Source organism: Phyllostomus hastatus, unplaced genomic scaffold, assembly GCF_019186645.2.
Source record: "Phyllostomus hastatus isolate PE091 unplaced genomic scaffold, TTU_PhHast_1.1 phas_scaffold_345, whole genome shotgun sequence".
NCBI lineage: Eukaryota > Metazoa > Chordata > Mammalia > Chiroptera > Phyllostomidae > Phyllostomus > Phyllostomus hastatus.
Genome location: NW_025334024.1, coordinates 9,859,384 through 9,886,600, shown reverse-complemented (window position 1 = coordinate 9,886,600; position 27,217 = coordinate 9,859,384). Strand labels below are relative to the sequence as shown.

Here is a 27,217-nt window from a genome sequence, read left to right as displayed (position 1 = left end):
ATATTAGAAACAGTGATTAACTGGCTGCTAGTTTACTCAGGCAAAAAAATAAGTTTAAAAATACATATTGTGTTTTCATTAAATAACAGTTCCCTGAGAAGGACTTACTCCCAGTTCTATGGGGACAAGGAGGAAGAAAACTCCTTGAAAAGGCCCCAACATGGTACCTGGACTGTTAAGAGCTCTCATTCACCCACTCTGGGAACCCCACAGGGCATCTTTTCTCCCTGTAAGAGCATCTTAGGGAATCTTCCCCAACTTTACTGCCCATCTTCCTTCTACTAGTGCTTATTCCAATTAGCGAAGCTCCGTTTCTCACATCATTCCTCTCCAGCTGTTTTTACCTCTCTGCCCAGACCTCTCTGGAGCTAAGGCAGTGGCCACACCAGGTCCTGGCTTCTGAACCTGTTTCCCTCTCATCCGCTCGCTCCTCTGTGTGCCATTTCTCCATACACCTAAATGCCAGCTCAACCCAGTCTCTTCTTAACCACTTACATGCCCCACCCAGGTCAAAGCCCGAAGCCCCTCACTTGTCAAGGAACCAAATTCAAGCCATAAAGGAGGCTCACACAAGAGTTCGTTTCAGTCTCAAAGAATGGAACTGACAGGACATTTCAGCACTCATCATTTTATTAGAATGTTGGCTTAAGTCACATTTTTGCCACATGCCCAATTTTACAAAGTAATGAAATTGTCACCTTGAGAAATGTTACTTTCTTCTTGATCTAGTGTAACTTAGTTAAAATTAAGTCCACTTGACACTACCCACCCCTTCCATTATCCTCATCTTCCTCAGGCCAACTCAAGCTCTTGACAGTTCTGGACCTAACAATGGCCATTCTTTCATGTGTAAACAGAGATGTTGATTTTCATTAGCAGTCGCTTGATGTGGGGATCTTCCATTTGTAGGTTCATCCAACATGGTGACTGGAGAGACCAAGAGCTTCTTTAGCTTTGCGAAATCTGTAAGTATCCATGTAAGTGTAACGTACCATGTTGGTGCGGCGATTGGCATGTTGTGAGCTCTTCCATCTCAGGACACTGACCTAATAACCTAAGCCTTGTTTGTCCTTCCTCCACATTCCACCCTCGGTGAAGCCTGCCTGCTCGCCTTGCTCACTGCACGTGGGCAGGACTGTGACTGGGGCTGCTTTTGTCTAAAATGAGGCAGAGAAGGGGGAGTGTCCATGAAACTCCAGAAGGCTTCCTTTTGATTTCAACAAAGATTGCTTACATGCTGATGTTTTTAATCACTGGTTGAAGAGAAACTGAGCATCAGTGCATTTTATTTGATCCACAGAGAGCAAATAAACTTTCTGGCCAGGTTTCCAAGATTTCTCTGAACCCTCATTACACTGAATTGGAGATGTGAATGGAATCCTTTTGAGCAAGTTTTGAGCAAAATCACCCCAAAAGGGGTGATTTTTGAGACCTGGGCAAGTTTTATGAACCATTTTCTTAGGTAACCATGCTCTGAATACAGTGGTCACTTTGTCTGCAATGGAAAAGCCACATCCCTGGACATTCACCCCATTATGAACCTACTTGGACATACATTGCCCCCTGGAGCTACATTTGCTGGGATTAAAGAATGTGGGCTTGAACTTTGATTGTATTGCCTCTTCCCCAACAACAGGGGATTGCTACTTCTCATAAGAGCTTGCTCATGCCTTCTCTCCTCCCAGGCTCCCAAGGCAGCCAGTGCAGTGCTGATGCTTCCCTTACTTTGTAAGCATCTTTGAGCACCTGCTCTCTGTGACTCTGAGCCAGTCACTGGCATCACAGTGAGTGAAATAGGTGCATCTTAGTCCCTGGTGGAAAAAACAGCTGAAATAAGTAAAACATATTAGTGATGTGATTATAAATGGTCATAAAAAAGCTCTGAAGAAACTAAAAACAGTGCTGAAATAGAAAATAGGAGGTTAGGCTACAGGCATTTTGAATCGGTGGTCAGGTAAAGCTACGGTAAGGGGTTTAGATTCATTCTAAGTGTGGTGACAGGGTGGTCATATGCTCTTTAAGTGCCAACGGGGCTGCCAGAGCTTTATCCCCAAACATTATCGGATTCTGGAATGATTAATACTTCCTGGCTTGTGAAATTAGAATTGAAGTGCCTCTGTTTGCATTTGAACTTTAAAGTTCAGGTCAAGAATCATCTCGACTACAGAATAAACAGGGAGCAGGAATTGAGTCTAATGAAGGATGCTGTCTGGAGCGTGTCCCCTGAAGACAGACTTTGTGTCACTCACAGCTGCTTTGTTGCTGTGGCTATAATTAACGTGATGCTGACAGCCTTCTCTGGGTAACCGGATTCGTCCCAAATTACATGCAATTGTAAGAAGTGTTTTCCCTTTCTTCCCCAGATGCACAATTACAACACACAGTCTTAATGAAATGATTGCAGGGTGCCCAGGTTCAGTGAAGGCGCACACAAAAACACAGCCAGGATGGAGGTTGCAATGTTCCTGCCCAAACCAAGGGGGCCAATTACTGGGACGCTTTATGGCTGGAGGTCAAGAATAACAGCTGTTCCCTTTCAGAGGCCTGGCCCAGTATCAGTTGGTCAGTTAGAAGCAAATTGAAGATAGGGCATGCCAAGCAGTGGAATAATGCCTTTGTTCTGGAAGGTTCTAGAAAAGAATTTTCTTCTTTACATTTAAGAAAAGCTTAGAAATTAAAGCATGTTTGTAATCACACAGGAATTTCTCACTCAGCTATCTTAATTATGCTCCACCTTACAACTCCCACAGAGCCTGTACACTCTCTGTCAAGCATGCCATTCACTTTCAGACCATAGCAATGATGCTAATAATAGGTGATGTTACTGTTAAGAGAGCAGTCTGACTCCAAACTCAGGAGTACCTATTCACTAAATCAAAACCATCCCTTCCAACATCAGATGACAATAAAGCTAGTGTATGTTTATAGAGCACCTAGTATGAACCAAGCACTTTGCATGCATTAACACATTTACACCTCAGGCTGACCCCATGAGTACAGCAATGAAACTGCACACAGAGAGGTTAAGTGCCTTGCTTGAGGTTGCACAGCTAGTAAGTGGCAGCACTGGGATTCAAACCAGGTATTCTGCTCTAGAACTCAACCACAACTGTGCAGCAACTGTAGATTCAGCAAGCATTGATTTCATAAACATTTACTGAGGTATTTCAGATACACTGCAAATCAAGTTATTGATGATTTCTTTTTGCTTTTTCTGGCAAGTAACCCATGACCAAATACATGGCTGTCCTGCAGCTGGCCCTCAGGCCCTTAGGGAATGTACTCTGGTGAAGAATTTTGTACATGAATCTCATCCCTTTCTCACACTTATTTTCCTAACAATATGATTTTCTTAATATGTAAAAAAAATCAGATCTTTTACTTTTTTGAAACTTGTCAATGCTGGAAGAGTCAGGATGTAAATAAGCAGAGCAATAACACAGATGTTGTAATGCTTGTAAGTGCCCGTCACAGTCCCCTCCGCCTTCAGGATTGAACTGATATGAACCATCTCACCTCTCAGAACCCCATAAACTGGAACTTGAGTTTCTAAATTCAAACATGAGCCATAGGAAACTAAAATTAAATCAGAACAAAGCAGTTGGATAACCGTTCGTGTAGTGTGTTAATGGACTGTTTACTGACTGTCCTGTCTGTCTGGGAGGTGAGAGACTGGAAAAGAGGCAGCCGTGTTTGCCAGTCGTGTGTATCCCGTGAAGGACTTGACTCTGGGGTTTCTCAGCTTCAGTGCTATTGACATTTGGGCTCAATGATTCTTTGTTGTGAGGCACTGTCCTGTGCACTGTAGGGTGTTCAGCAGCATCCCTGGCATCTACACACCAGAGGCCAGTAGATCCTCTCTTCAGTCATCACAATTAAAATGCCCTTACACATTACCAAATGTCCCCTGAGGGCCAAAACTGTCCCTCAGTCAGTTGAGAACCACTGACTTAGCCCCCACACTATGATTTCATCACTCCGTCATGCTGTTCCTTCTTCCTGTATTACACTTTCTTAATCTTCCTTATCTGGCAATTCCTGGTCACCTCTCTATCCCTGCCGTTATACCCACAAGAAAGCCACACCTCCAGTCAAGGGCCTCACCTCCACTGTGTCCTGCTACACTTTGTAAACTTCTCTGCCACCCCACTCTCTTCTCCAACCCCATCACTACCACCACCCACTAAGCCAAGTGCTTTACACAGCAAGTTGTACAGCCAGGGTGCAACTCCAGAGCTGATGACTCTAACCATACACCTTAACACTCCAGCTCCCTGTGGCCTTGTGGTTGTTTTATCAAGGGCTCTCTCTCCCACTTGGATCCTGAGTTCTTCTCATAAGCATCACTCTGTAGTTTCCCATGCACTCACCAAACAGATGCTTGAAAACATGCACCAACCAGAGCTACCTCTTGGCCAGCTAGAATCTGGCTCACTGACCTCAGCCCCTTTCTCTCCCCATAATGCTGAGAACACAACATGGCACTGAGTGCTCGTAACCTGGCTCCTCCTCTCTTTACAGTGGTGGCAGGTCGAGAAAGTGAACCCCATCAAGCTGTATGAAGAAAATAAAGTCATCGCAGGGTTTTCCCTTTTAAATCTGCTCTTCAAACAGGGCCGCGCGGGCCTCATTCGAGGGGTGGTGGACAAGCTCATAGGGCTCTACAACCAGAAGAAGATCAAGCCCGTTGTGGACTCCCTATGGGCCTTGGAAGAGGTAAGAAGAGTGTTTTTTCCCAGCAAATAATCTCTTCTTAGTCCAGGCAGGTTTGGGCAGCCAAATACAAATTTTCACTAAATTATTTCTCTCCAGGTTTGTTTTAAATGGCTGTCCTAAAAGTCCTTGCCTTGTAGTATGGTGTTTTGGATGTAAGCAATACTTTAAGTTCCCTTGTGGTGCCGTTATTTTAAATTGAATTTCTTGGGGTGACACTGGTTAATAAAATTGTATCAGCTTCAGATGTATGATTCTGTAATACATCATCTGTATATTGCATTGTGTGTTCACCACCCCAAGTCAAGTCTCCTTCCATCACCATTTATCTCCCCTTTACCCTCTTCTACCTCCCCCCACCCACCTCCTTTCCTTCTGGTAATCACCATACTGTTGTCTATGTCCATAAGGTTTTCTGGGTTTTTTTTTCTTAATTCCTTCACCTTTGTCACTGGACCACCCAACCTCCTCCCCACTGACAGCTGTAAGTCTGTTCTCTGTATCTACAAGTCTGTTTCTATTTTGTTTGCTAGTATATTTTGTTCATTAGATTCCATATGTAAGTGAAATCATATGGTATTTGTCTTTCTATGACTGGCTTATTTCACTTAGCATGATATTCTCCAGGTCCATCCTTGCTGTCGAAAAAGGTAAGATTTCCTTCTTTTTTATAGCCAAGTAGTATTTCATTGTGGAAATGTGCCATAGCTTTTTTATCCACTCATTTACTGATGGGCACTCGAGCTGCTTCCAAATCTTGGATATTGTAAATAACACTGCGATGAACATAGGGGAGCATATATTCTTTTGAATCAGCATGTTGGTTTCCTCAGATAAATTCCCAGAAATGGAATCACTAGGTCATAAGAAAGTTCCACTTTTAATTGTTTGAAGTAGCTCCATACTGCTTCCCACAGTGACTGCACAAATCTGCATTCTCACCAACAATGCATGAGGGTTCTCTTTTCTCCACATCCTTGCCAGCACTTGTCATTTGTGGATTTATTGATGACAGCCATTCTGATAGGTGTGAGGTGATACCTCATTGTGGTTTTAATTTGCATTTCCCTGGTGATTAGTGATTTTGAGCACCTTTTCACATGTCTATAGGACATCTGTATGTTCTCCTTGGAGAAGTGTCTAATCAGGTTCTTTACCCATTTTTTAATTGGATTGCTTGTCATTTGGTGTGGAGTTGTATAAGTACTTTATAAATTTTGAAAATGAACCCCTTATCAGATGTATCATAGCAAATATGTTCTCCCATTCGATGGGATGTCTTTTCGTATTATTGATGGCTTCCTTTGCCTTGCAAAAATTTTTTGGTTGTTATAGTTCCATTTGTTTATTTATTTTTTGTTTTAATTGCCCAAGGAGATATGTCAGAAAAAAATACTGCTATGAGAAATGTCTGAGATTTTAATGCCTATGTTTTCTTCTAGGATTTTTAGGGTTTCAAGTCTAACATTTAAGTCCTTAATCCATTTTGAGTTTATTTTTGTGTATGGTTTAGAAGGTGGTCTCGTTTCAGTTTTGCACATATTTGTCCAATTTTCCAAACACTACTTATTGAATAGACTGTCTTTACCCCATTGTGTGTTTTTACCTCTATTGTCATATATTAATTGATCATAAAATCATGGGTTTATATCTGGGCTCTCTATATTCTGTTCCATTGATTTATATGTCTGTTTTTATGCCAGGACCATGCTGTTTTGATTACTATGGCCTTGTACTATAGTTTGATACTAGGTAGTGTGATTCTTCCAACCTTATTTTTCTTTCTCAAGAGTATGGTGGCTATTCTGGGTGTTTTGTGGTTCCATATAAGTTTTTGAGGCCTTGGCTGGTGTGGCTCAGTGGATTGAGTGCCAGCCTGTGAACCAAAGGGTCACTGGTTTGATTCCCAGTCATGGCACATACATGCCTGGGTTGTGGGTTAGGTTCCTAATTGGGACATGCAAAAGGCAACCACACATTTATGTTTCTTTCCCTCTCTTTCTCCTTTCCATCCCCTCCCTCTAGAAATAAATAAATAAAATCTTTAAAAATATATAAAATAAATAAATTTTTTGAATATTTGTTCTAGTTCTGTGAAATACACCCTTGGTATCTTGATAGAGATTTCTTCGCATAGTATGGACATTAACATTTTTGTATTTATTGTTTTTAGACAGAGAAAAGGGGGGAGAGAGAGAGAGAGAGAAACACTAATTTTGTTGCTCTGCTTTTTTATGCATTGATTGTTTCTTGCATGTGCCCTAACCAGAAATCAAACCTACAACCTTGGTGTATCAGGATGACACTCTAACCAACTGAGCTATCTGGCCAGGTCTGGTATGGACATTTTAATGATGTTAATTTTTTCAATCCATGAACATGATATATGCTTTCACTTATTTGTATTTTCTTCAATTTCTCCCTTCAGTGTCATAATTTTCCAAGTACAAGTCTTTTACATCCTTTGTTAAATTTATTTCTAGGTATTTTTCAATGCAATTATAAATGGAATTAGTTTCTTAGTTTCCCTTTCTTGTAATTAATTATTGGTGTATAAACATGCAACTGAGCCCTGGCTGATATAGTTCAGTAGATTGAACGCAGGCCTGTGAACAAAAGGGTTACCAGTTCGATTCTCAGTTAGGGCACATGCCTGGGTTGCAGGCCAGGTCTCCAGTTGGGGGCATGCAAGAGGCAACCATGTATTGATGTTTCTCTCCCTCTCTTTCTCCTTCCCTTTCCCTCTTTCTAAAAATAAATAAATAAATAATTTAAAAACATGAAACTGATTTCTGGATATTTATTTTGTACCCTGATACTTTACTGAATTCATTTATCAGTTCTAGTAGTTTTTTTGGTGGGATCTTTAGGTTTCTCTATATACAGTATCATGCCATCTCCAAATAATGACAGTTTTTCTTCTTCCTTTCCAATTTGGATGCCTTTTATTTTTTCTTCTTGTCTGATTGCTGTGGCTAGGATTTCCAATACTATGTTGAATAACAGTGGTAAAAACAGACATCCCTGTCTTGTTCCTGATCTTAAGGAAAACACTTGTAGTTTTTGCCCATTGAGTATGATGCTGGCCGTGGGAATGTCATGTATATGACCTTTATTATGTTGAGGCATGTTTCCTCTATTCCAGCTTTGCTGAGAGTTTTTATTATAAATGGGTGCTGAATTTTGTCTAATGTCTTCTGTATCCATTGATATGATCATGTGATTTTTATCCTTCATTTTATTTATGTGGTATATCACATTTATTGATTCGTGGATATTGTTCCAACCTCACATCCTCAGAATAAATCCCACTCGATCATGGTGTATAATCTTTTTAATGTACTTTTGGATCTAGTTTGCTAATATTTTGTTGAAGATTTTAGCATATGTGTTCGTCAGGGATACTGGCCTATAATTTTCTTTCTTTGCAGTGTCTTTTCCTGGTTTTGAAAACAGGATAACACTGGCCTCGTAAAATGAGCTTGGGAGTCTTCCCTCCTCTTAAATTTTTGGGAATAGTTTGAGAATGATAGGTGTTAGTTCTTCTTTGAATGTTTGGAAAATTCACCTGTGAAGCCATCTGGTCAGAGCTTTTGTAAGTTGAGAGTTTTTTGAGTACTGATTCAATTTCATTAGTAGTTATTGGTCTCTTCAGATTTTTTTTTTTAAATTCAGCCTTGGAAGATTCTATGTTTCTAAGAACTTATCGATTTTGTCCAGATGAACTGTCCAATTTGTTGGCATACAGTTGTTAATAATATTTTCTCATAATCCTTTGTGTTCCTTGGGTGTCAGTTTTTTTCTGATTTTACTTATTTGGGTCCTCTCTCTTTTTTTTCTTGATGAGCCTGGTTAAAGGCTTGTCGATATTGTGTATATTTTCAAAGAACTAGTTCTTGGTTTCATTGATCTTTTGTACTGCCTATTAGGCTCAGTCACTGAAAGTTTCATGAGGAAGATTCTCAGTAAGTCACCAGGGAGGGGTGAGTGGTGTTCACCAGATTGATACAGGTCCAAACTAGGTGCCAGTGCTGAATCTGAGGCCACTCAGCAATGTCCCAGGGTATACCAAGTCTAGCTGCCACCCTCTGGGTGCTTGTACACCTTTGTGGTGGGGTGGAGTTTCAGGAAGTCTTCAGGGTAAGGCCCCCAGAGTTTATCAAGCCCAAACAGACCAAAATTTGATCATGTGAACGGGGCTCTGCACTGGTCGGGTGTGCAACCAAAAAATGACTCCTGTCCTACAGCCACACAACTCAGTCTGTCCCGATTCTACTGGGAGCCTGAAGCCTGATCTTAGCAGGGTTGGGCAGCCAGGAGTCAGGAGGAAGAGGCTAGTGGATCTCCCATGAGGAGGAGGTGCCAGTCAGGCTTGAGGGAAGGTAAGGGAAGCGGTCCCCACCCCAGACTCAGTCAGTCCTGTATTCTGCCCAGATCTTAGCAGGCTGGAGCCACCAGGAGTAGGGAGGGTGAGGCCATGGGAGCCTGAAGAATGGGTCTAGTGGATTTCTGGTGAAGGGGAGGTACTAGTCAGGTTCAGGGGACTGTGAGGGTAATGGCCCCCACTCCAAAACCACATGACCCAATCACTGACACATCTTGAGTCTGCCCAGACATCTACAGTCCAGTCCAGGCAGCTGACTCAGCAGCAGGGGGCAAGCTCCACGGGGTAGCGTGACAGGGAGTCCAGAGGATGGGGCTATTGCATTCCCCCAGGCTGATGGTGTAAGGAGGGGAGTGCTCCACCCAAGAAAGATGGTGCCTGGGGTATGGGAGAGGGACTCAGCACAGGGATTCTGGTGGCTGTCTCTTCAGCTCTCTCCCCAGAGCCACAAACTCCAGTCTCTTCTCACATGACTCTAGTCCACTCCAGCCTCCTTCTGCTGGAGCCCAGGCTGAGTGGCTTTGAAAAGAGTTTGTCCACTGGCCCTTTAAGAGCTTACTTGTGACTCTAACAGACTTCTGTCTCTCCCTAGCAGACAGAATCCCTGCTGATTTTCACAGCCAGATGTTATGTGGGCACCTCTTCCTGGCTTTGGTGCTCTGGGCTGGGGAGCCCAACTTGAGGCTGAAAACCCACGTTTCTAGGAGAAACCCCCACAACTAAGATATTTCTCCAGACTCCTAGCCACTTCCTTCCCATAGCTGTGGGGCCAGCCCCTTTTTGAATTTTTGCCCTTCCTACCAGTCTTGCTGTATCTTCTTCTGTAAATCCTTGGTTATAAGACTTCTCTGCAACTAGTCTTCAGTTGGCTATTCAGGTTGCTTGCTCTGTATTTTAGTTGTAATTCCAGTTTGGTTCAGGGAGGAGGTAAGTGTAACATCCATCTGCTCTGCTGCCATCTTTGATCTTCTCTTTCCCCTAGTGGTTTTTAAACCACATGTCTCACCATACCGTTTGTACCATAAACCATTTCCAGGTAAGCCACTAAACTTTGATTTATGATGTGATTCATCATGTGTACAAGGGAGCATATATATTGTTGCGGCATCATTTCCATTGTCATCTTACAGGTATACATAATAAGGTCAAGGTCAGGGCAGAGAATGACTTTGAACTGAAACAATTTGTGTGCTAAGCACAGATGCTTGGTGTCCCTGTGAGACACTGTTAGCCGTCACAGTGGGCACCGTAATTATTGATGAATTGTTGTATCTACTGTTGGACTGAGTGTTTCATTAACTCATCTACCAAAAGTTCTAGTATTTAAAAACCATTCCTTGATCATGAAAAAAATTAAGAGCCTCTAATGTAACCTTCGCCGATATTGAAGTGTAACTGGTTGTTTGGGGGGAGGTAAGATGAGCTAGGAGGATGCAGATTCTAGAAAATTGTTCAGGACAGGGAAAGTTTGAGGCATTTGGGAAGCCAGTCATAGCAGTTACCTGTGTGGAGAACATGAATAGATGTGGCCTAGATTTCCAGAGGCACTTTACTAAGAAATCTTCGTAAGTCTGGATTTCATCACCTTAGCTTCAGGTAGCCATGAAGCAAGCAAGGAATATTTTTAAATATATGGGAATGTGGTCATTTGTCTGATTTTGTATTTTGCATGGGTGAGTGCCTTATAGTTCAAATACTTTTTTATACTTTCAGGAGTCATGGACACCTTAGAAAAGCTAACAAACACAAAGTTTTGTGGTACACAGAGTGGGTGTCCTCCTGGAGAGAAGACTGGTGCTATTTGCCTGATGGACATGGTTGGCAAAATCCTATGGCTTCCCTAAACACAGAAATCACCCTAAAAAGCTTTGTGGGGGTCATTGTATAATCAAATAGGACTAGTCCTAGATCCATGGACTAGGATGACTTTCTGATCCTGCCGTGTTACGAATGGTCTTAAAAAAGCCAACCATCAAAACCCCCACTTCTTATGAAAAAAGACATAAATGCTCATTGTAGAAAACTCCTAAATTAACCAAAAGCATACAGAGAAAATGAACTGCAAGTCCACATTTCAGAAGGGAATAACATTGTTAACATTTTGGTTTGCTTCCTTCTGTCTGTTTTTTATTGCAGGTGCTCGCTGTGATTCAATATCTTACTAAATCAAATGAGATAATCACTCACTACTTCTGCTGTGTAATTTCCAAGATTCTTAACCTATCATTGTACTTTTCTTGAAAATATTTTTAATTTAATGAGTCAGGACATCCATATGGTATTACTATGGTACCTCAGTGCAAGAGAATGCAGCTGGATTACACCACTACCAGATTCTCAGTGGTCAAGGAGGAGAGAAAACTGGGAATAGTCAAGACCAGGGATAAGAGATTAACTTGACCATGGGTCAAAGAAGAGGGTTTACACTTAGACTCAGTGCCCAACAGAGACCCAACAAGACTGATAGTATTTAAGCAGAGGTTGAGATCCCTAAGGTATCCCATTGGTCCAGTGGTTCCTTGTTCTAGTTCTTGAAGTCAGTCCTTAGTCACAATGGTAACTAAACTACCAAATATGTACTGAACAACTATTACGTGCACAGGACTAAACAGATGCTGGGGATATAGTGGTGAACAGATGGCTATGACCCCTGAGTTTCATGGAGCTTAAAGTCAGATAGGTGAAAAGAGGCAGAAAATACTGAAATGAACAGTGACAATCGGGGTATTCACCAACTGTAATAAGTTCTTGGAAGAAGTTAAATTAGGGTATATGTGGGCAAGTAAGTGGAGGGGGGGAAAGGTTTCCATGGAGCAGTGTTTTTCAGCTTCTTTTTCATTTTACCCCATAAGGAGACTTTTTAGACATTGTTTTCCTAATTTCACCCCCTCTGAAATTTTAATATCATAGATATAACATCTATCTATATTTGTCTATCTACCTACTATTATCTATCTATCTATCTATCTATCTATCTATCTATCATGTCCTGTATGTATATCTTGCTTTATACTTTAAAAGAATAAGACTTTTTTCATCCTCCAAGAACCAATTTTTACCCCTTTGGGGGCAGGATCCTCCCACTGAGACTGCATGCTATGCTATAGGGTGACTTTAGAGAAGAAAGGTTGGATGTCAAAGGACATGAAAGAGGCAAAAAAACTGGAAGGAGAGCATGCAAGATAGAGAGACCCCCAAAAGCAAAGGGGCAAGGAAAGAAAGATCGTGATGGATTCGAGGGACCAGTTTCCCTGTACTGTTGTTAAATGATGGAGGGAATGGTTTAAGGAAAGCCTTGATGAATAGGTCATCAGGGGCCAGATGGAAATCGAGATTTTACTCTCATCCCCACAGGAGGCCACTAAAATGTCAGAGTTAAGAGGTACTATTAATATACCGCGTTCCTAAGAGTATTATTCACCAGGGAAAAAGCAAAAAATATTCAGCTCCAACTGCAGAAGTCTGATGATTTTCAAAGGAGATCTCAATCCAATTCAGCACTGGGGAGGGGACACCAGACCAAGCTCAGCTCTCATCAGAGAGGGTCTGACCAGGCACGACTGATCCATGTAAGGTGTCCAGGGGAAAGCAGAGCTCCATGCATGCTGGGGCTAAGTCCAGATTGGTTCAAGAGCTGAGTCAACCAAGGATCTCGACCCACACTGAGGAGAGATGGGAAAGTTAAGACTGGCAACCGATGAAGTAATGGACCATATGCAAGTCCAGGCATTTCTTCCAAATGCCTCCCAAATTCACACACTTTCTTTCCATTGCACTCATGACATTGTAGCCTAAGCTGAAATCTCTCCTGTAAGGAACTCCTGACCAGCCCCACACTTCCATCTCGCCCCTCTGTAGAGCATTCTGTACCCAGCTGCCCAAGTGAACTCATCACTACCTAACCTAGATCATGCCCATCCTGTTTTAAACCCTCCCATGGCTTCCCATGACACCTGGAGCACAATCTAAATTCCTCTTCCAGGCCTGTGTGGCCCTGCTCAGTCTGAACTTTTGACCTCTGACCAACCTCACGCAGTCCACCTTGCCTCCTCCATCAAAGCTTCAGTGGCTTGGATGTTCCTGGTGCTTCTCTCAAGCCCTTCCTGTCTTGGGCTGTTGAACCTGTTGCTTCCTCTGTTTTGAACAGTCCTCTTTCAGATTTCCAGATTTTCATTCTCATCATTATGTTTCAGCTTCAATGAGACCTATATAAAGAGGCCTTCCCAATCCCCTGTAGCATCCCACATGGCCACCCCTGCCTGGGTCACCATCTCTCCCTTTACCTTGCTTGATATCCTCCACTGCATTTATCACTGGTTGAAATTACTTTGTTCATTATTTGTCACCTTGTCCAGGCTCTTGTCTCCCTTCCACTAGGATGTAAACTGTAGATGAGGAGAGACTCAGACTATGCTGATCAAGACCCCAGTGTCTGGCATGGAGTAGATAATCAATAAACTTGTATTACACAAGTGAATTAGTGAATCCACCAACACACAGAAATATGGCTACTTGGGTATTTTCCATATTTGACAATAAACATTTTGCGTGAATGAATGAAAAAGCTACCCTAAAATAAGATATTTCTGTAAGACAACTTGGGCACGATTGACATTTTCACCAAACAATCCTTTGTTGGGGGTAGGGGGCAGGGTCTGCTGGTACACTGCAGCATGTTTAGCAGCATCTCTGGCCTCAATCCTCCAGGTGCCAGTAGCTGGGACAGTAAAAAATATCTCCAGATACTGTCAAAAGTGCCACTAATTGAGAACCACTGCCTTCAAAGAAGCCATGTTGGTTAAGACGATCACCAGGAGAACAAAGGAATGTTAAGTCCCCCTGGCAGGCTAGTCATCCACAGAGAGACCAATGGCTGCTGCCTGTTTGCCAACAGAAACATCCACAGGCACTCATCAGTAACACCCACCAACTTCCCGAGGGCTCTTTCCTGCGATCTTTACAGGCGTCTGTTTAGAGTGCCAGTTGGGCCAAACCCAGTGATTTATCAAGCCCACACAGCTCTTCTGGGCTTGAAGAGAGCAGAGCGTGCTTATTCCTTGTGAACCTCAGAAGGAGGACTCTAATGATTTTCCCCTCCCCTTTGATAAATGATTTCACAAAATTGCTTTTCAGGCTGGCTCTGTAATTTCATCTATGGAATATAAATCCCACAGGGATTAAAAGAAAATTTTCTTGGGCTCTCTGAGCCCTCAAACTAGACTTAATAATACCAGAGATGATTAGGGTTTCTTTTTAGCCATCTGTCTTTGACGTTACCATAAATTTAATACACAAAGCAGAGTGGATATGCTGCAGCCTCACATTTGCCTCAGGATATTAAATGTGCAGCTGTACCTCCAGTTGGGAAAAAGTTAATCTCTCCAAGGGGTTCAGAGGTAGGAAAGGTATAAAAAATACAACTGTTAGCAAAGTAGCAGTACTATTATTGAGCACCTACTATGTGCTAATAAGATGTCAAGTTTACAGAAAGGATGGAACATGTGTTCCCTGACACTTGAGTTCATGATTTAGTTTTTGAGACAACTATAAAACAATTACAGAATAACTTAGGGAGCAATCAAGGGGTACTTATTTCAAGTGCAACTGGATGTGGAAATGAGAGAGGGTGCTGTTAAGGAAGAATGAATGTTCAGACACAGTATCAAGAATGAGGTGGGGCCTGGAGGAGACTGGAAGGATATAAATTCGTTGGATGATGTTGAGGTTAAAAAACAAGGTATTGCAAGCAGGAGAGACAGAGATCACGAAGTAGGAGTGAGTGTGACGTAGCGGGGGTTGAGAAGTCTCAGCTAAACCAAGTAGATGTTGCTGTCAGAGGACAGGAAATAAGTCTGGTTGGGTCAATGGAGTCACATCTTGGAGGCTGCTGCTGCCAGGCAGAGGAGCTGGAGTCAGCTTTCCGAGTGAGGGGCTTGCTGTTAGAGAGTGTGACCTATGGAGCATGCACCATTCGACCCTCCCAATTCCTGGAAGCCCATCCTGGCCCCGTGTATGACACTAGAAATATACACACCTGACCTACACAGCTGTGGCCTCAAATCAAAATGTTTTTCCCACCTGCCACTAAAGAGTACACACAGGGCTCTGTTATGAGCCGAAGTGTGTCCTCACGTCCATATGTTGAAGCCCTAACCTCTAGCACCTCAGAATATGATCACATTTGGAGACAGGGCCTTACAGAGGCCATTAAGCTCAAAGGAGGCCTTTGGGAAGGCTGACTGGTGCACTTATAACAAGAGGAGATTAGGACACACAGAGAGACACCAGGGGTTTGGGCGCATAGGAGAGGCCGTGTGAGGATGTGATGAGAAGACGGCCGTCTGTGGGCCCAGGAGAGAGAACCCAGAATGAAGCCAACGCTGCTGGCACCTTGACCTGGGACTTGCAGCCACTAGAACTGTGCAAAAATAAATTTCTGTTGTTTAAGCCACCTGGGCTGTGGTATTTTTTGTGGTGGCCCTGGAAAACTGATACAGGGTGGCATGGAGATCTTGGAGATTTAAAGATTTTCTATTACAAGCATCACCTGTAGTACTTTACAACGTTACTCATGTAAAGATCAATGACCGTGCTAAGATGGTGCTGCTAGCCAGCTGCATGTGGCTATTTAAATTTAAGATTAAGTTAAATTAAAAATTCAGGTCCTTAGCTGGAGTAGACACTTTTCAAGTGGTCAGTAGCCACATGTGGCTAGTGGCTACCACGCTGGACTGTGCAGAGAAAGAATAACGTCCCCATCATTATAGATATTCTGTTGAAGCTGGTCCATAAGATGATGTCATCCTTCTGTTTGAAGACAGGAAAAATTTGCCTCGCCAGCAACCTGGCATGATTACCTTTTTGTAAATTATGTTAATTATGCCCTTCCTCATATTTATATCTATCTCTCTTTGCTTTGGCTGCCCAAATGCAGTCCATTATTTGACTTAAGTGCCCCTAATTCCTCATTATGTGTCCACCACATCTTTGCCTTCCTATTAATAATTGTGGTTTAATTATGTGTGTCTTTCATTCTATGCCATCATAAAACCCATACAGTGACAGGCCTGTCTAAAAGAATAAATGAAGGAAAAATAATGTGACACTGCATTTGAAAGGGACCCTTATCTGTCCCAGAGCAAGAGGGTGACTTGATAAAAGAAAAATTAATGATGAACTAGCAACAGGGTGGATAGAATGATCCAAGAGACATGGCTGAGTGGGGAGGGTGGTGGTTGTCAGTTTTGACAAAGCTCCAAGCTTCAACTCCAACACCAGACTGGGAAATTAAGAAAGGATGAAGCCAAGCATCTAAAGCAAATGTCCAAATCCAAACTAAGAGGCAAAGACTCAAAGAGAAACCATGGAAAGTTCTACCTAATTAGGGCAGAAGGCAACTGGCTGGCTCAGACCATAATTAAAGACTTAGAGGATCTTTCCGAGACACAGTTGGGGCTGGGGACAGTATTTTTAAAGAATCACTGAAAGGCAGCAGTGTGTGTTGCATTATTTACATTTGGTTTGGAGAACAGAAAGAAGGTGGGAAGCTAGTCTGGCCAGGAGCCCATTGAAGATTCCTATGCACGACCCCTGACCAAAGCAGGTGCAATAGAATGGGAGAGAATGAGTGAATCTGAGTCATGGGACAGGCTGGAAATTGGAAATAAAGGACAAAGGAGAAGCAAGAGTTAGAGATGACCAATGGTCTTACAGCCTGGGAGAGCAGGAATGGTGTGTCAGTAATAGCGTTTTAGTTCACAGTGATAGAAGCTGCCATGAAAAAAAAACAAACCTGATGAGCTGAGGTGTGAGTCTGTTTTAAGGTGATGGTGGAACATGCAGGTGGAGATATCCACAGGCAGTTCAAACCCATAGTCACACTTACATGGGAGGAGAGGACTGGATCGCCACTACCACTGCTGACATTTCTAGAGTCACTGCTCTGTTTTACATGTATTGACTCACATGCTCCAATAGCCAGCCCCCTAAGACCCAGCTACTATCATCCCCATCTTACAGGTCACAAAAATGAGGCTTTGGGGAAGTTATACTTGTCCAGAGTCCCTGTTTATAATGGAGTTTAATGGAAATTTTAACCCCAGGGAATCCTAATGCATGGAAGTTGTTGAAAAAAATAACAATGAGCCCTGGCTGGCATAGCTCAGTGGATTGAGTGCAGGCTGCAAACCAGGCATCGCAGGTTCGATTCCCAGTCAGGGTACATGCCTGAGTTGCAGGCCACGGCCCCCAGCAACCGCACATTGATGTTTCTCTCTCTCTCTCTTTCTCCCTCCCTTCCCTCTCTAAAAATAAATAAATAAATAAAATCTTTAAAAAAAGAAAAAATAACAATGAATGAAAGAATAAGCAAAATAATTATATTAGCAAGCACTTAGTATAGCAAGTGCCAAGTACTTTTCCAAGCATTTTCCCTTAATTGACTCATTTATCCCCATGATAACCCCACATGGTGGGTACTGCTGTGACACAAATAAGGAAATGCACTTATGGGGAGGTGAAGTAAGTTCCTCCAGGTCAGCCAGCATGGCAAAGCTGGCATTCGGGCCAAGACAGTCTGGCTGTCAAGTCCATGCCATGGGTATTAGCTTCCCTACTGCAGAGGGAAGTGGGTTATGCCAGAACCCTACCATCCCCCAGCCCTAACACAACAGGTAAAAGATGAGGCACTCTCAAACAGGACAGTGGTGAGGGAACCTGTGTGACCATCTGACAGTTCTCAGTGTCCCCAGCTGCTGACAAGTCAGCAAGCAATAGAGGAAGAGCCTTTGAATTTGACCAGAGGGTAATTGTTGACTTTTCAGTAGAATGTTGAGAGCAGAGGTCTGAATGCAGAGGGTCAGGCAGGGAATGCGTGGGTAGGGAAGACTGACAGCTGAGCAAAACAAAGGCCTGGGAGATAGCCAGCAGGTGCAGAGTCCAGAGCAGGGCTCTTTAGAAAGTAGACTAGTGACTGCCTAGGGCTAGGAGGGGGTGGAGGAAGGAGGGTGGGGAGAAATTAAAAGGGACTGCTAATGGGTAGACAGCTCTTTTTGGAGACATAAAAATGATCTGAAATTAATGATGGTGACCGTTGCACCACTCTGATTATAATGAAAATCATTGCATTGTACACTTTATATAAGAGAATTACATGGTATGCAATTACGTCTCAGTAAAGCTATTGTATACAGAAAGCGGGAGAGGAAGAGAGAGCAGTGCTGTTTATCATTGGGATAAGGGGACTTGGGAGATGGGAGACAGTACAACTTGAAAAGTCCAGGTCCCTGGCCTCAGTCCTTACTAATATCCTAGCTTCATGGGCTTGTAAAACCATTCATTCAGTCTGCTGCACTCTCCCAGTTTTCAGGTGAGGAAACTGAGGTTCCAGAAGTGACTGCTGTATTTGCTTTGTGTCCCTAGCTGCCCTTTTTCTTTGTTTCATATCCCCCTTCCTCTTAAGTAGAATCCTAGAGTTTTCAGTTCAACATAGTCACCCCTTACCCAACCACCTCTACACATTCCCAATCTCCACACATGTTCTCCCAGCATGCCCAGGTCACGTGTCCCTTCTGCAGGTTAAACATATTAGCACCATCTTGCTCCCAAGCCCTGCCATGCATCTGCTTTCAAGCCTGCTCTGATCTCCCCAATGTATCAAATAAACTGAGGCACAGCTGTGGTTCAGCTTCTTCGTCCGTGGTGGGCTGATTAATGGCCCCTCCAGATGCCCATATCCTAGTCCTTGAAATCTTGGAATATGTTATCTTCCTTAGCAGAAGGGACCTTACAAATGTGATTGAATTAGGACTATAAAATGAGGTTACCGTGGACTACCAGGGTGGTCCCCATGTCATCATAAGGGTCCTTAGACAAAGGAGACAGGAGAGTCGGAGAAGATGATGTGACAAAGGGCACAGAGGGAGCAAAGGTGCTGTGATGCAGGGCCACTAGCCAAGGGGTACAGGTACCCCTAGAAGCTGGAAAGGCAAGGAGACAGACCCTCCCCTGGAGCCTCCAGCACGAACTGGCCCTGCTAACACCTTGATTTTAACCCTGAGACCCATGTGAAGCTTCTGATCTGCAGAACTGTAAGAGAATAAACTTGTGTTGTGTTAGGTACTCAGTTTGTGGTGATTTTTTACAGCAGCAATTGAAAAATTAATACATCATCCAGTCAGCAAGTATTGGCAGAAACTGGATTTTGAAGACACACTTTGAGACGGCCTCTTCTCAGCTCAAGGAGCAGCCGGTGGCAGAACAGAACAGCCAGACAATTACACATGCAGGAAGCGCAACCTGAAGGCTGAGAGTCGGAGGGGGTGTTACCTAGGCATGCATCACAGCTTGGGGAAAAGCCTAGAGAACGAGATGGAGGGAGGGGAAGTGTGCATCCAGCCCAACACAAAGTGATAAGGTGAGAAGGCAGGCCTGGATAGGAGGGGAGAGGAAACAGGTCAGGTTCAAGTTCCCACCATTTCCTCAACTACACGCACCACTCCAGCCTCAATGGAACATTGTGGTTCTTCAGAAACCTGAGTTAACATTGCCACCTTGCCTTTATTCATACCTGTTTTCTCCACCCATTATGCCTTCCCTCATCCTCGTTCTCCCGAAAAATTCCTGCTCACCTTCCAGAACTCAGGGGTTGTGTTGGCTCCTCTGCAGAAATGTCTCCAAGGTCCCCCAGTCTCGCCATGACCCCAACCCCGGGCACAGGCTCCTGATTCCAGGTCCCGTGGGCTGGCTTCTTCACTGACATGTTTATGGACAGTTGCCTGTGCAAACAGAAAAATAACAGTGCCTTCCATCAGTTCCTAAAGGGAGGAATTAAATGACCTACAGGAATTAAATGTATGAAGTATGAAAGATGCTCAACCTAATGCTGCAAATAAAGTGATCACTAGCTTGACACGATAAATATTCACCATCTATTATTCTTCCAGGACATTGCAAATGTATCCCTCACCCCCACCCCAGGCAAGCCAGCAAGCAGGGAGAGCAGGGATGTGCCCTGCAAAGGGTTTCTGGGGCCCCAGGGCAGGACTTTCATCAGCTTGGTTCAGCATTTGCCGTCCAGGCCCTAACCAGACAATTTCACCTCCACCAGAAACCACAGCGTGTGGCAGGATTAGGTTTATTCACAGCTCAGCACTCCTTACGAGTCCGGAAGCTCAGCTCTGAATGCATTTCTGTCATGAAGAAAATGATCGCTCCTGCCTTCGCTCTTATCATTTGGCTGAAAATACCTCACAAAACTGGATTTCCTTACGAGCCAGAGACAGAATTTCTGCAGGCTGTTCTTAGATGTGTTTTTAAAAGACCCAGGCAAGATTCTGCTACTTCCAAAGCTGAAAATGTCTCTTTGCTTCTGTTCGCCTTCCAAATCAGTGGAGGAATCACTTTGCATGTCTCACTTGCAAGGTGGCACCAGGAAAATCGTTTTCCAATATTTTCTGAGGTGCCTGTACTGATGTGTTAATAGATGCTGAACTATCTTCCAGACCAGATAAGAGGGGAACTGTGCTACAGAGCAAGGTCACTTGAATCCTAGCACATACATGTAAATCACAGGATGCAGGAGCACAAGACAGAGCCTGGCAGGTAGCTGTGCTGTGGGCGATGCCTCCATTTCCACCCATTTTCTGCCTTCAGTCTCATTTTCCTTCCCTAAAAATGGCACTACTCATGTCCCCTATCATTGCAAAGCATCTTATGGTTATTGTACGATCAACTGAGTGTGCAGGTGCTGACCTCTTATAAACGAAACCACTCCACCAACACGAGGCATGAGTTGAAGAAGCAGCTTCGATCAGATGTGATAGGCATTTGAGCAGGAGGACCACACATTGGCTTCTTAGCCTTCCTACTTCTTGGCTGTTTGACTGCTAACCCTTCATTCTCCTGAGCTTCCTTTTCCTCACCTCGGAAGTAGGAACAAGGCTCCCTATGGACCAGAGAAGTTGTGCATAAGTTTCCTAGGGCTGCCGTCACAACGTGCCCCAAACTGGATGGTTTCGAACAACAACAGAAATGGACTGTCTCCCAGCTGGAGGCCAGAAGTACCAAATCACGGTGTCGGGAGGGAGGGGCCTGCCGAGGGCCGTGAGAGGAGATCTGTCCCGTGCCTCCCCACCTTCTGGGGTTTGCTGGCAACCCTTGGTGTCCTTGGCTTGTGGAAGCGTCAGCTCAACCTCTGTCTTCCTGTGTTTGCCCCCTTCTTGTAAGGACACAGTTGTATGTAATTAGGGGCCTTCTAATTCAGCATCACCTCATCTTAACTCATCACATCACATCTGCAACGACCTTATTTCCAAATAAGGTCACATTCTAAGGTTCTGGGGTTAAGACTTCAACATGTGAATTTGCTGGGGTGGGAGGTGCAGGGACAGGGAGAACACAATTCAGTCCATAACAAATGGTGAGCCAGATAAGATCAAAAGGGGGAATATGTTGTAAAGGGCTGAAGAGACAAAATTTAGCAATAAAGACTAAAGGGTCAGGCTGTAGAATAGTTCAAGTCGTCCTTCCCCCAGGTGCAGCTGTATGTCCTCAGAACACTTACTCACTTTCTCCTTAAGGGGGGTCATAGCAGAGCCTGCCCTCTGGGACTGTAGTGACAATGTCACGAGGCCGTGCAGGGAAAGTGGTCGGGGCACACCCTGGCACCCAGCAGAATCAGCCTCTGGTCATTTGGGATGGGGGGGCCCTGTCTTTCTATCCTCCTGCAGTTAAACCTCCCAGGGCCACTGTCCTCTCTGCCTTACCACTGCCAACATGCAAACGGGCTCGGTGGTGCTCCTGCCTTATGCTTTTATTTATTTCCAAAGACATTTGTGGGAGCTGCTTCATGGAACAGAAGCTCTGAGCAGCACATGATAAACACATGCTGGTGTTTGGATCCCCCATCCTCCAACCATCTCACTGCTTACTAACCACTAAGTCATCTGAGAGCCAAACTGTTAGCTTGTTTGGGGAGGTGCTGCCAGGGAAGTGCCATGCTCTCTGGCTAGTCATTTAATAAGCTCTCAGTGAGCAGCTGCCCGGGGAGCTCCGGACAAGTGACAAAGCAATAACAGTGGCTAACCTTGGGTGTTTACACCAAGCCAGGCAGTGTCCTGGGCACTGGTTCACTAGACTTATAGCAATCCTGTAAGGAGCTATGATGTCCCCATTTAACATATGGAGAGACTGAGGCTCAGAGAGCCAGTTAAGGGGCCTGGACAAGGTCACACAGCCAAGTGGTGGAGTCAGGCTGGCTCTCTCCTGAAGCCAGGCTTGTAATGGAAGCTTCTACCTTCTCCAGGAGGGGTGACTCTGTCCCAGGCCCTTCACTCTGCCTGCCCCATCTCCCTGACTATAGGCATCCCAGTTCAGAACAAGAAGACTGGTTCATCAGTTCCTAACTTCTATGATCACAGACAGACGACGGGTATCTGTAGATGGGGCCAGTAAGCCTTGCCAGTCCTGCCAATTTTAAAGTCTGTTGCAAACCATGTGTGAGCTGTAACATGAATGCTGTGCAGAAATGCCTCAGAGTGGGTGCTTAATATAACTTTAGCTTTTCTTCCCTTCCACTTACCCTCCCAAACATGTGGTACTTTCCTAGCGTCCCTAGCGCATTCACACGTGTTACCACTCTGTGAGCTTGCTCCACAAACACCAATAGGGTGAGGATGGGTGCGTGGCAATTAAGCTGACAGCCCTGGGGTTGGTGTAGTTGCGCCCAAGTGTCAGGTAAGATGACACGCAGACAAGGGGCGCTGACACCTCCTCCGAGACACAGGCCCCTAAGCCGTGGCACAAGTTCCCTTGAATCCAGGGGCAGTACTTGGGTTTCACCACCTCCCTCCCTATCTTGCCCCAATGTTTATAAATTATGAGATAGCTGGGTTCATATTTTACTGCCTTTTTATTGTGTGGCAATTGGACATGCTCCAAATGATCACCTTCACCATGCACGCCACTGAACGCAAGGCTGTGCGGGGGGAAGTGCATGGGTGACAGCCCATGGAAGCCGCCCCCCCACCACACGCCTTCTATCTGCACGGCATTTCCCTTGCCTTGTGGGAATCCAGCCTCCGAGCGAACCCACAGAGACAGCAGGGCAGGTGGTGTTGCAGCCACTGTACAGACATTTACAAAGAGGGACTGAGGTCATTTGTACCAGGCAGAATTACAGAACCAGGGATCCAAGCCAGGTTTCCTATTCTGTCTGTGTTTGTGGGTATGTGTGTACTTTGCTTACGTGTTTGTTTTGCCTTTTTCCCAACATAATTTTGTCTTGCAATTAAAATAATTATATAAATATCATAGCCACAATATATATTTAGAAAATAGAAAAAATAACATCCATAGCTGTGCTACCCTAAACAAAACTACTGTTATTGTGTTCCTGTATTCCACTCCTGGCTTTATTTCTATGCATCTCTGTCCCCCACAATCATAATTGTCAGTGCAGATCCACTCATGAGCATGTGTGAGCACATGACGAGTGTGTTACTATGATGCTTGGTTAAGGGGTCACAGCAAAATGGAAGAGGTGTTTGCTTTGTATCATTGGGAATAAGGGCTTCAACATATGGATTGAGGGGCAGGGGCATTCAGTCCATAATACTTCCTAAATTCCCTAGAAAGACTTAGAATAATTCTTCTTTTCTTCTCTAATTAATGTAAGAATTTCAGATAAAGGGTTATGCTTTCAATATTTTGGGGCTGCATATAGATTCGTTCCTTGACCCATTTTTTAATTTAGGAAAATTTTTTTTTCAGTTTTCATGTAGCGACATGAAATAGTTTTCAATTCATTTGTAAACCAACTTGCATTTATTGAGTACCTACTATTTACCAAGCCCAGAGCCAGGCCCTAGAGAGACAGAAAAGCAAAGCACCAAAGTGGACATGAAAGCAGGTGATTCAAGTACAGTGCAGCAGGCTCAGTAATGGGGGAGGTGCATAAAAAACTCTAATGGCAAACAGGAGAATCCAGCTCTGCTGGAATGGTTACGTGGTTATGAAGGACCCTTATAAACCATCCCTTTAGTTGTCAACAAGGTCCTGGGCTTTAATTTGTAGGCCTCCTCTTGGCAACTGATAAAGACAATCAAATGTTCAGGTGCTCTAAATCTGGAAATAAATGACTAAAAAAAGGGCAGGTAACATTACATGTGTTGGCATGGCTTGTTGTCTTTAAGTAAGAAAAGAATCTGAAGCAGAATCAAAAAAGGAAAAAGCAAGAACTAAGAGGATGCACCTGCTGTTATTCTCACTGCCCTTTGCTTTTTGCCAAGATTCTAACCTTACTTCTTGCGTTTAAAAACTTGACAAGGAGCTTTCTTCAGATTTTCCCTGGAGGAAGTTGCTTGAGAGCAACCACTGAGTGGTGCCTGTAACCCCTGCTAAGATCATTTTCCCGCTCAGATCGATGTTTTTATTGTTTTCCTGCTTCTGGGTTCCACTTGGCTGCCGTTTTTCAGTGTCCTCTGTTGTGCTGTGATCCAAAGGTTGATTTCCTCTGTTCTCTTCTCCAGGCTGGCAGGCTCTCCTGCATCATTATTTTCTGTGTATATCATTAGATGCAATTTAGGTGTGTTGTGTTACAGGATCTTGCCTTGATGCTTTGCTAATATGACTCACCATCTGTAACTTTCATCACCTATGTTTGTTCCTCCCCTAAAGAGTTTATAAGCTTATCACAGATCTGCAGTGTTATAAGCATTCTTTTTAACAAAGTCATTAAAAATCATCAATAGCAGTGGTTACTGCTTCTCTCATTGACGTTCCAAGTGTTTTGCTGGATCTAGGAGGTTCTGGCTTATGTTCATTACAGGTTTACGTTTGTACTTTTCCTCTCGCCATCAGTCTGTGACTTTGGGATGGCCTTGGCAGACAGGAAATCACTGTCTTCCCCCGATAATGGGTGTTTCATAAATGGCTCTTCCGAGGGTGTGCTAAACAGTTCTTGACAGTGCTTTCTTTATTCACTCTTTAAAATGAACACTGATATCTACTCTGTGCTAGGGGATTTTTATAAGGTGAGGAACACAGCAGCCCATTGTCTTAGTGTCCAGGGTCCGGAGGGGAATGACCTGAGGTGTAAGTACGTGAATTCCAGTACAAGGCAGTTCCCCTGGAAGCAAAGATAGACGAGGTCTGGGGGAACCAGGCAAAGCTTCACTTGGAGGCAGCAGTGGACCTGGTTCTCCATCACTGGGTCGCTTTCTGCTTATCACTGTGGGTATCACAACAGGACAGTCATGTGAATGATAGGCAGATGTCAACAGATTCAGAGGATATCTTAGGCTGGGACCTTCCCAGTGCAAACTGAGCCTGGGATACAGGCTCAAGTGCAAGAATGTGCGTGAGAAGTAATCCAAGGGAGGGTAAGTGAGGGAGACAAAGAGAATTTGAGAAATGAAAAAAGGATGTGTTATCAAAGGCAGCTACTGTTATGCTAAGTGGTTTCCAACTGTATTCTTCCAACAGCCTAAGGGGCTCCAGTAGAAGCCGTCCTCCTGAGGGAGGTGGAAGGGGAGGGTAATCTGCAGGGCTGGGTTGACAGTCAGAGGCAATATGCAGGCCTGGAAAGATTCAGAGTTCCATTGATATGGGTTCAGATCCCATTTTCTCCACCAATCAGATGCATGACCTTGGGCAAGTAAGTGAATCTCACTGGGCCTTTGTCTCCTTCCCTGCTAAAGTCAGATAGCATGAGAATGTACAGATAGAGTGCTCAATTATCAGGGAGATTTAGGAATGCATCTCAGGACTGTCTTCCTGGGAAACCAAAAGGGGAAGCATTGTCAGGGACTATCATCCCCCATTAGTCAAGGTGTTCCCACTGGCACAGAGTCCTAGTAATCTGGGCTGGGCATGCATGTGAGTGGGCTCTCCACTGTCACATCAGTGACTCCTCAGGGTGAAGCACAGGTACAGGCAGGACCCAAGGCCCTGTCAGGTTGCATCTGCACAAAGCTGGTCAATCAATGCCTGTGTGTGGTCCCTGAAGCTGTAGCAAGCGTGTGAAGGGCACTCAGAAGATTTAAAAAGGTGTGTAAGTGGTGTCCAATGCAGTGGAAATAAAATTGTATTCTACCACAGTAGAATAAGTCAGAGACCTATAAAGTGGTTATACTTTGCGAGAGGCAGCATAGGAAGCTCCCAAATGGAGGTACACACAGGGGCATGCTGGTACCTGTTTTAACAACCAGTCCTGGAAACAAAAGCCCTGATATTTCACACTTGCCAATTTCCATGGTGTAAACACTCTCTACCATGACCAAGAGCCGGTTACCAACATGATATCACTGAATGCACAGTTAGGAACAGATGCACCCAACTGCTATGAGAGCTAGCCCCCCAGGACCCATTTCTGGTTTGCAAGTTCTCTGGGTTGGCTGATGCGAGGATCACTTGGAATGTGGATTCCATCAGGCACAGAGCTCACTTTTGTTGGCCTCCTATGTGGAGAAACCCTGGCTATGTGCCTGCTTGGTCACCTGGTAAAAAATAACTTGGAGAAACAATCTCAGAACGTTCCACAAACTGTATAAAAAATTAATATCCAGGCAGAACTTCCCTTAGTAGCCTCGAGCTTCAGGACCATTTCTGCATAGTATTTTAGGCCCCTGTTCAGCTCCCATTTCTTGGACACCCTACTTCAGTTAAATCCCTCCTGTGTGCCGCCAGCACCTGGTACTTCCAGCACTGAGATATAACATATTTTTTCTTTTCATTGTGCATATTCCCCATCTAACCTTAAGCTTCCCAGAGGCAGGGGCAGACATTGTGCCAGCATTTAATTTACTAGCACAGTGCCTGAAACCATAAATACCGGTTCTCTTCTCTTGCTCAAGGAAGAGTACTGAGCAGTGCCAAGAGGTGAGTTTGCTCATGAGCTGGGCAGCTTCTTTCTATGAAAAGCCAAAGCCAAAGTCTGTAGCTATGTTCCTCACCATCAACGACTAGAGAGGGAGCATGCAGTCACTAGGGCCTGTTTAGGGAGAACACAATAAAAGCATTAAGTAGCAATGAAAGATTGAAGTAACAACTCAGACAACAAAAGAAAAGTCATCAAAAGGCTCTGCATGATGAATTGTGCAGTGAAGGCCCAGGTAATAGGAG

General features: G+C 44.1%; 1 protein-coding gene across 1 annotated transcript in view; it reads left to right on the top strand.

Moving 5' to 3' along the window:
* VAT1L (vesicle amine transport 1 like) overlaps positions 1-27,217 on the top strand; it is a 148,784-nt gene that overhangs the window by 72,995 nt on the left and 48,572 nt on the right. The window contains exons 6-7 of the mRNA XM_045819199.1: positions 910-965; positions 4,522-4,716. Of these exons, the coding sequence (XP_045675155.1) occupies positions 910-965; positions 4,522-4,716 (251 nt within the window). The remainder of the gene's footprint in view (positions 1-909; positions 966-4,521; positions 4,717-27,217) is intronic.